The 10,399-nt window shown below is 31.4% G+C and overlaps 1 protein-coding gene across 7 annotated transcripts; it reads left to right on the top strand.

Annotated features, from left to right (window-relative positions):
- The first annotated feature begins 280 nt into the window (after positions 1-280).
- On the top strand, positions 281-7,536 carry LOC115716640 (uncharacterized). Of its 7 annotated transcripts, none has more exons than XM_061115531.1 (13): positions 281-724; positions 919-963; positions 1,050-1,112; positions 1,364-1,426; positions 1,540-1,602; positions 1,675-1,737; positions 1,882-1,944; positions 2,643-2,699; positions 3,192-3,254; positions 3,616-3,675; positions 6,037-6,171; positions 6,657-6,752; positions 6,984-7,536. In XM_061115531.1, the coding sequence occupies exons 1-13, from the start codon at positions 581-583 to the stop codon at positions 7,437-7,439; spliced, it is 1,371 nt and encodes a 456-aa protein (XP_060971514.1). In that variant the 5' UTR covers positions 281-580; the 3' UTR covers positions 7,440-7,536. The 7 variants fall into 7 exon arrangements, with proteins under 7 accessions (XP_060971514.1, XP_030501345.2, XP_060971516.1 ...); XM_030645485.2 differs by having other exon boundaries at positions 2,637-2,699; XM_030645486.2 differs by having other exon boundaries at positions 284-724; positions 916-963.
- The last annotated feature ends 2,863 nt before the right edge of the window (positions 7,537-10,399 follow it).

Raw genomic sequence — 10,399 nt, 5'->3', positions numbered from 1 at the left:
AACAAATTATATAAAAGTAGTATCAAAATAACAATAAAAAATAATATACAGATAACAAAAAAATCAACAATAAATTAACAAGAGTACAAATTTTATATTCTGTAAATAAAATTAAAAGAATCTTAAAAAATATTTTAAATTTTGTGAAACTCTATTTTTATTATTTTTCTTTTTTGTTGTTTTTGTGTATTTGTAAAATAATTTCTTTATTTTTTCGGATTTTTTGAGTTCGGGCCTGGGGGGTATTGGGTGGGAACCGAGTTGGAGACCCAAATGTGCAGCCCTGATTCTTGACAAGAGAAAACGTGCGAAAGAGTAGTAGATAGACGGCCACATCCTCAATTTCAATGAAAATAATTAACGAAAACTAAAAAGAAAAAACAAATTACAAAATGAAATCGCATTCTCGCTTACTGGATCTGGAGGAGGCTCCCTGTATTTGATAATAGGCAGAAAGTGGATCTGTAGGTGGCGTGTTAGTGTTTTTTTAGAATCATTTTAAATTAGTAAAGTTTTGTTTTACAATTACAATATAGGGTTTATTGTATTGGAGGACACATTTTGAAATAATTATTCGAAAATGGAGGACGAGAAGAGGAAGAAGAAAAACAACAAGAAAAAGAAGAATAAACAGAGTAAGATTACGGAGACAGAAGTAGAAGGAGGGGCTACTGTCAATGGCCATGCCCAACACGACGCTCCTCTAAATGCTACTATAAATTCCGTAAGAAATCCTTTTGACTGATTATTATTTGGGAATTTATTGTGTACACTTTTAGGAAACATATACTTACAGAACAGTTGTAGTGCTGCCAAAACTAGGCACGGAATTTAAAGAAATTTCTGCATAAATAATTTGAATGTATATTTATATATTTGTAATCTCGATGACTGAATCGCAAACATGCCTTTCAGCAGTCCATTTCAGCTGAATCTGAGGTGCCTCAGTCGCATCAAGAAGAGGTAAGCATTTGTTTTACAATTTGCTGAGCAATTTGGCTTTTGTAATGGAGTTCAGTTAACCTAATTCCGTTCTCATTACCTTACAGGCTATTTTAGAAGAAACATCTGCACAAATACAGATAGAGAAAGATGTTCACTTTCAGAAACAGGTTTGGTGCACACCGTTGCTCAATCTATAGATACATACCCATATAGAGAACAATTATATGTTTATGCATTACCGACCAGCTTCTTTTAAATTTCAATTCATTTCAATAGAATATGATGAAAAATGCTGGGGATTCTATTGACAATAGAATATATTAGTAGTAAACTATTTTTTAATTCTGATTTATACTTTTCCAAACTAGATAGTTCTTTTGAATATAGATTTGACCTGATACTGACTATCATTTTACAGGCTATTTTGGAAGAAACAATTAAACAATTACAAAAAGAAAATGATAATCACATACAAAAAGAGGTATTGTGCAGTCTCTACATTTTATTTTGAGATTAGTTCAAAAATATATTACTATTATATCATGCTTGGATTGGGGTTTAGATGATGAGACTCACCATTTTCCCTTTTCTCAGGCTTCCTTAGAAGATACAATTAATAAACTACAAAAAGATAATGATCTGCATTTACAGAAAGAGGTGGTTACTCTAAGTTGGTGAATTTTTATAAACATTTTGTTCTGCTTAAGATATTGTGCATTTCTCTTTCAGTTTACCTATGGGGAGGTGATCAAACAATTACAAGATGAAAAAAGTTCTTGTATCCTGAACAAGGTAATATGATTAGAACGATGACACACAATTAGGAGAAAAAATAAGGAAAAGTTCTGTATGGATTTAGAAGTGTAGTCCATTACCTGTTTGGAATTTATGCACTTTCTTCCATGTGTAGCTGACTGGATAATTTACAAATCACAGGATAGTCTAGAGTTGGAAATTGTTCAGTTACAGAGTGCAAAAGATTTATGGCTTCAAAAAGAGGTGATCTTAAGTATAGAATTTTCTTAAAATATACGTATACATACATACATACATATATATTGCTGAAATACACATGCAGAGAGATATTACTTACGTAAATTTGTAACAATATACAGTAGAACCTATCCAAGAATACACTTGGGACTAAGAAAATAATATTCTAATTGAGAGGTTATAACTAAATAGAGTTACACTTGAAAAAAAAAAATCAAAATATCAAAAAATATCAATGTAACAAAAATACCAATAAACAATTCTTAATACTATATCATATTAAAATTATTTTTGAGTACATATAATATTTATACATGTACTATAATTTGAAATAAAATTATTAATTCTACATAAGTAAATTTATAAAATATATGTATATATTTTTTTAATATAATTATTCTTATATAGAGGTATATTTTATTAATAAGGGACTTAAAAAATGTATAATTAATTACAATATAGAGGTTATTCTTATTTATAACTGGCCCAAATTGGGACTTCATTTTTTTATAACAAATTAGAGGTTATTCTTGAATAGAGTATTCTTGAATAGAGGTTCTACTGTATAATAATGTTGATTGTTGATATGTACTTTCAACTGCTCTTTCTCTACACAAAATAAAGTTTGTTTTTATTTACAACATTTTATGAAGCAAATTGAGAATTTGAGGGGACTAATTTGATGCTGTCACTGGCAGGGTCAGCTGGTGGAGAAAATAAATCAGTTGGTTGATGAGAAGAATACTTGGTATCTGAAAGAGGTCAATCTTTTTTTCATAAGTTTTTTCATCCTCTCTCCCTTGTGAATGGAGTAAAAGAGAGGAGAAAAAATGAACCTTATCCTCTACTTATATTTAATTCAATCTTATTAATAGAAATTTGTTTCACGATTTTCTTTTTTTTCTTGAAAGAGGTAACTTCATTCCTGAATAATTTTTTCCACGCTCCTCTTTTTCTTGTAATCGACATTTATGTTGGCACTGGTTCTTGTCATGTGATACAACCACTTGGGTAAAACTCACTCCCAAAAGCTAGCCTAAGAGAGAAGATTGCCCAAATAGTTATATACGACTAACCAATCTCATACTTCAATGTGGGCTCCTATGTTTCTTTTACCAAATCACTGTTTCTTGTTGTTGCTGGTGAAATTTGAAACACTATAAGAATCAATAATACTTGAGTGCAAATATATTTTTAAGAATCAATACTTCTAACTTCTAAGTCATTATCTTATAATTATAAATTTTTCGCAGGTAAGCATACAAGAAAGAGTTGAACATCTAGAAAAAGAGAGACAGTCCTGGGTTCTGAACGAGGTATTTTTTTGCCGACCTTTTCTATATGTCTGATAGAACCAAAGTAGAAAATAGCATAAAGACAAAAGAAGTAATCATATTATCAAATTGGAAATAGAGTATTACAAAGAGAAATCTTGAAATGGTTCCTACTTCCTAGATAATTTGACTGGTCATCTCCCAGTAGAGCTTTAGCTCTGATTCCCTGACTCTACCTTAGCCAATCATGAAGCATATAGAACTTACGATCCCCAGGGTAATATAACTCCATCATATTCTTGGCAGGAAGGAGAGTTTTACAGGACCATAATGTTTTTGATTGAATATTCGGCTTTTGTGTTCAATAAGGTGAGTTACTTGTCATTTTCTGATGTTTCTGCAGGTTCGAGCTAAAGAAATGATTGTGAACCTGAATGAGGATATTGCTAGACTACAAATGCAGGTATGAACCTTCATTTTTCTGAGCTACAGTTCAACTGCTTTTCCCGTTTATTTTTTATTTGAAAAAATAAAAATAAAAACACAGCGCATGTAACCTGCATATCTCTACTGTATGAAATGATTAAAAAAAAAACACAGCTGTTAACAGTAAGTTGGGTGATCGCTTGACTTGGTTTTGCTTCATGTCTATTATTTTCTTTGTATCCTTATTTTCCAGATTTAAGTAATTACACACTATCTTCTTTCTTATCAAATAAAAAATCCAGATGTAAAACAATTAAAAAATCTTCTTGCGGATAGATTTTATTGGAGATTAATTGCAGCTGATAATAGTATATGTTTCAGTGCAAGTCTTTCAATGCTTTATTTATTAAGTTTTATTATATAAGAAAGATTACAGAGGATGATATTAATAAGTCATAATTTCAGATCACTGCCGGAGATGCCAATATCTAATTAATTAGATTGTTTTTTTGTTATTGTTGTGACATTGATATTTTAGTGCGTTGATTTTTTCTTTCTACTGTGTATTTAGTTATAATTTCTCAATTAAAATATAATTTGCATATAAGTGTATTCTTGAATAGAGGTCTTACTGTATAACATTAACTTATTTTTTGAGCCAAATTTAACACAAAATTTAAGAAAATTTACATCTCCAAACATAATAAAGAAATTAATTACTTATTTTTCATAGCTTAATATAAATAACATAAATAACAAATATTTATGATTTATTCTCTACTTAATTATGCTCACTTTCTTTTCTATAAAATTAATATAATATGTATTTTTTTCTTTATTATTAGATAAAGAAAGTGTGTAAAAAAATTATTTATTGAACGTAAGCAATTACTAATAATTTATTTGGTTACTAATTGATATTTAATATTCTATTTTCTTGTTATCATTTGTTACTTTTAGCTTTGGAAAAATCATAAAAGTTACCAACTAGTATCAAAATATATTTTTTTCTTCATAATTAGTACTATTCCGCAAACTCTTTTATTGTATAGTTATATATATATATGTATTTAATACTATTTAGTCCTATATTTAACTAGTTATTGGTGTTATATTATGATAATTGATATAATATATAATTTGGTATTAACATGCATCCAAACTAATTTGTTATGATATGTAGTATTTTATTATTATAAATTATATGCAATTTGATATTCAATGATATCATATGGAATTTTATAATAATTGGTATCCAAAAAATTAACCTATCAATTTTTTTTTATGAGAAAAATTATACTAATTAGTATCTAATCATTTGGTTTAACTAATAATTGTTATCCAAAAATAACTATTAATTAGTATCTAAATGTTTAGTTTAGCTACTGCTTGTTATAAAAAAAATACTCATTAGTGTCTAATTTAGGGTTATAACTACCAAATAGTACATATCTAATCACAATCTTTCTTTTAACATAATGTAACGTTTGTATTAATTATAGGATGTGATTATGGTTGGTAAGTTGTATATAATAATAAATTTTAGGGATATTTGCGGCAAAATTTCTTTAATATTTACAATTGTTACACACATGACCTTAATCAAAAAAGGTGGCGACAAAAGTACCTTATCTTACGATTTTATTGCAGTCGTATCTTTTTTTGGCCGTTAAGTGTCAACTCAGAAACATGTGGCTGTATATTATTGAATCAACGTATTAAATAAGCTAAAGAAATATATCGCCACGTGTTTTTGAGCTTGCACTTAACAACCTTATTTGGCGTTTGATAATCAAAAAAGGGTACGACTGCAACAAAATCGTAAACTAAAGTACTTTTTCCGCTACTTTTTTTTTATTAGGGTTATATGTGTAACAATTGCAAATGTTAAAGAGGTTTCACGGTAAATATTCCTTAATTTTATAAATGGGTGTATTTTTTTTAGCAATATATATGGTATTATTATATCCTACAAGTATATTTATGTAAAGTTCTCCAAAATTTACACCATTAGAGATAATCTAAAAATGTTTGTTTCAAGGCAGTGTCCAACAAGTAGCTTGAACTGCAATGTTATATAACTTCTTTCTTCTATCAGCCTAAAATAATGTTCCATGTTGGCTATGATCCTTTGGATTCAACCAGTCATTTGTTTCCATTATTACCATGAAGTCTTTCTACCGAGGTAGATGAGATATCAGCTAGCTGTGTCTTCAGATTCAGCCCCCTCCTTATCTTGTACTCTTTTCTTTAACACTTAATTATTTTTGGTCAATCAAATAAGCGTTCTCACTGGCTCATGTCCTATCATTTGATTACGACGAGTGTACAGGGTAACTTGTATTTTTTTTTATTCATTAGAAATTTCTGATATGGGATTAAAAACAAAGCTTGGCAGGTGGTGGAGTTTGAAGAATCCCAAAAGAATGTCTTACAAGAAAAGGAACAGCTGATGGAAAACATTGCTAGTCTGCAGTTGCAAATTAAGGATCTTCAGAACATTGCCTCTAAGTCATCTGAAGAATTTACAAAGGTTTGTGTCCTGAACTGCGCATAGAACGACCAAGTTGTAGTTTTAGTTATATTTATAATTCAGAGCAAGTTTATGGATACATCTGACTATTTCGGCCATCATTTATCAGCAGTGTAATTGGAGAAAATGTACTTTCCGTGGAGGTTATGTTTCATTTGCATAATTGGAACATGCATTTGAAGATGCTTTTGTATTTTCTAGAAAACAAATCTACAGTATAATCAGAATATTTGATTACCATTGAGCTTAATCTAATCGGCTTTCAACGTTTTTCTCCTTTTGTTTTCTTGGTCCTTTTTTTTGGTTTTTGTTTTTGTTGTGCTGAAGGATTCAATGGTGTGTATAGCAATTATTTTATTTAAATGATGAATTTACTGGTTTAATACTGTTTTGTTTGTTTAATGTTCTTTCATCTGAATCATTTTTGCAAAGAAAATAATGGAAGAAAGAGCTATATAATCTAAAGTTTTGAATGAACAATACAGCTTTCTTCTGAACGGGAGGAGTTAAACTCTCAGGTAGAAGCAGCATGTTCGTTGGTTGAGAAATTAGTAACAGAAAATGCAGAGCTTGTTGAGAAGGTAAAAGTTTCCTCCACCCGAAGCCTTGTAACCTTACAAAATTTGAAGAGTTGGATTTCAGGAAAAATATTTTACATTTTGATGCTTGAATACTAAATGATAGAACTTGCAGAGTGCTCACTCCAGAATGATTTTATGACCCCTTCTGATACATAATCCCAAAAGCCACTAATACTTTTTATTTGTATCAACTATGGTACCTATGGTTCCTCTTCAATTTTGGGTTTTCAGGTCAATGAGTTGTTTATTGAGCTTGACAGAGGCAGTAGTTTGTTTGGGGTTCCTTTAACTGAAAAATCTGAACGGATCCTTGGAAATGCCGAAATATCTAGTGTTTCTTACCAGGAGTCCCGAACCAATGAAAATATGCCGATGATGTTACACCGGGAGTTGAACTCTGTAGACATTGTTCCAGTGAAAGAGGAAACGAATGGTATTCATAATCCGGAGAACCATCAAAGTGATGTAACTACAGAGCATTCCTTATCGTCGATGTCTGGTGAAATAGTGCAAATTCCGTTGGATGAAAATGAGGAACACGATGATGTTGAGGCTCAGGCTCGTGAAAATGATGGTGTTCCTATCTCAGATGCTCCCCTGATTGGTGCTCCTTTTCGGCTGATATCTTTTGTATCTAGATATGTTAGTGGTGCTGACTTGGTTGACAAAAATTCTTTTCAATCCTAAACTCTTTTTAAACTCTAATCATAAACTCTTTTATCTGTATTTATTATTATTATTCTTTTTGGATCAGTCACTAATTAATTTGATACTTTTTTTTCCACTTTGGCTTAGGAAAATATATCTATTTGTGATTCTCGTTCTTGCATTAATATTTACTCATTTACTTCCATCACGTAAGGTACAAATATTTTTTTGGCACTTTACATAGACTAATAATATAAAATATAAAAATAATAACAATTATATTAGAGATAAAATAGTATAACCAAAATGTATTCATTATTATTATTATATATAATGATATTAGTTTATTAAATGAAATCAAATGTATTTTCTATATCCTTATATATTAAAAGTGACTATTTAACGACATTTCTTGGTTTAACAGAATATACTTTAAAAATAAAAGAATATTCTGTTAAATTTAATGATGTTAATAGGTTTGATCTCCCGTTAACAAATAAACCCAATAATTAAACCTAAAAAATTAAACAATCTTTTTTAAAATTAAAAAAAATCATCTTAGCCACATATCTCTCTAACAAACCGTATAAAATAATACATTTTTTAATTTATTTTTGGGGGTTTCGCATGTGACTGATGTGGTTCGAAACACAACGATCTAACCCAAAAAATTAAACAATCTTTTTTAAAATAAAAAAAAATCATCTTAGCCACATATCTCTCTAACAAACAGTATAAAATAATACATTTTTTAATTTATTTTTGGGGGTTTTGCATGTGATTGATGTGGTTCGAAACACAACGATCTTATACAACTAATCCTAATCTTATACAGACCAATGCCGGTGATGATGATGAAGAAGACGATGAGTTTGAAGTTGATGCGATCGAGCAATATTGATTGGTTTGATTCTTCATTCAGAATAGATATGTTATGGATTGGTCCTATTGAGCATCAGAGTGGTCTCGATGATCGGAGCTTCACCGTAAACAAAATTAGTTTGAAGTTGATACGATTGACCAGTCGATTGGTCTGATTCTTTATTCAAAATTGGGTTGTTGTCGATTGGGCTGTCGATTGGTCCTATTGAGCATCGGAGCCTCACCGGGTAAGTTATCCACTCATCCTACTATTTTTTCGTGGCCAAATTTCACATAAGTTGTTGTCGATTGGCCTGCCGATTGGTCGATTATTCCAAAATTAAGTTCTCATCATCACATTTAAAAAAAAAAGTTCTCGTCATCAAAGGGACTTGCTTTGTCCTTTGCATAATTTCTTTGCCCTTTGCATAATTTTGACTTTTTATTGGATAATAATTTTATGATGGAGAAAATGAAAGTTGATGAGTTAGGGAAGAAAAAATATAATAATAAAAGAATTGAAGTCTTACTTGGCTAAACTGGAGATTTTTGAAATTATTTTGTTTCTTATTTGTGCGTTTGTTTCTTCAATAAAATGTAATCTAAATTGCCATTTCGATTTTGATTCTTTTGCTATTTTTGGCAGTTAATTTTATAAAAATTTAGGCAACATATATATTATGTTTACTTTTTTGTTTTTTTTTTGAAAATGAAATTACAACTTTATTGAAATATTAGCATTCAGAGTACAAGAGGGCTTTTAAATCGGCCCAAGCATTATGCTAAAAAATGTTACAACCAGGAAAAAATCGAGAGTGCCTTGCTACAACATGAGCAACTCGATTTGCTGATCGTCTAATGAAAAAGAGGTTTACATTATTTAAAGAAGATAACAGGATTTGACAATCTTGAATAACAAGTCCAAAGGTAGAGTTCATCTTTTGATTACTACGAATACCTTGGACGGTGACCATGCTATCTGTCTCAATCTGTACGTTCTGCCATTTTTTGTTTTTCACCCAGTTGAGAGCTTCCTTGATACCAATGGCTTCAATAGTTTCAGCACTAAAATCGCCTCCTTGGTAACAAGTTTTTACTTCAATTAGTTTGCCTTGACTGTCGCGAGCCACAATACCAAAGCCATATGAATTGTCTTGTGCAAAAAGGGCGGCATCAACATTGACCTTGATGTTGTTTGAATCAGGTTTAGTCCAAAGCTCAGCACCATCACCCTTATACTCAAAGAACAAGGAAGATAGACATGTATTGTCTTGAGCTTTTCGCTAGTGATCAAGGGTTGTACAAGCTGACGCCAGAATCTCGGTATGGGAAGACTGTTTTTTGTTCCATACGGTAGCATTTCTTGCTTTCCACAAGGCCCAACATAGCATCGCAGCACGACATACTTGATCCTCATCAAGCTTTAGGAAAGCTTCTTGGAGCCAATTGCCAAATGAGGATGGTAAAGCTATGTTCAAAGTAATCCCTAATGTTGACCATCAATGCAGAGCAAGTTGACAGTTTAATAAAGCATGGATAGTCGTTTCAGGATGGGATTTACATACCGGGAAAGAGGATGAGATTCTCACATGTTTTGACACAAGTTGGAGGCATGTTGGAAGGCAATCAGAAGTAGCACGCCACAGAAAGTTCTTAACCTTTGGGGGGATCTTTAGGTGCCACAACTTGTGCCAGAACCCAGAGTTATCAGCTCCTTGGCTCTTAGGCTTGCTATTTTCCAGAAGAGCGTAAGCACTTTTCATAGAGAAAATGCCTGAACGCTCTCCAGACCAGGACCAGAAATCAGTATCGGCATTTGGTGACAAAGGAATGCCAACAATCAGTGTAGCATCACGGTGGTTGAACAAGTCGTTAATGATTTCAGCATCCCATCTTCTTTCATCAATTGCAAAGAGAGAATCAACAGTTTGGTCATATAAAGCCGGATGAGATGATGAAACAAACCTGTTAGAAGAATGTGGAATCCATGGATGGGAAGTAATATTTGTAGTTACTCCATTCCCAATTGTTCGAATAGCACCGGTTCAGACCACACTTTGGGTGCCCAGATACTACGCCACACAAAACTGGGATTGTTGCCAAGTTCGGCCGAGAGATAATCAGTACTGGGGAAGTAC

Source organism: Cannabis sativa, chromosome 5 (assembly GCF_029168945.1).
Source record: "Cannabis sativa cultivar Pink pepper isolate KNU-18-1 chromosome 5, ASM2916894v1, whole genome shotgun sequence".
NCBI classification, from domain to species: Eukaryota; Viridiplantae; Streptophyta; class Magnoliopsida; order Rosales; family Cannabaceae; genus Cannabis; species Cannabis sativa.
The sequence above is the reverse complement of the archived record's forward strand: the minus strand, read 5'-3'. Positions and strand labels throughout refer to the sequence as shown.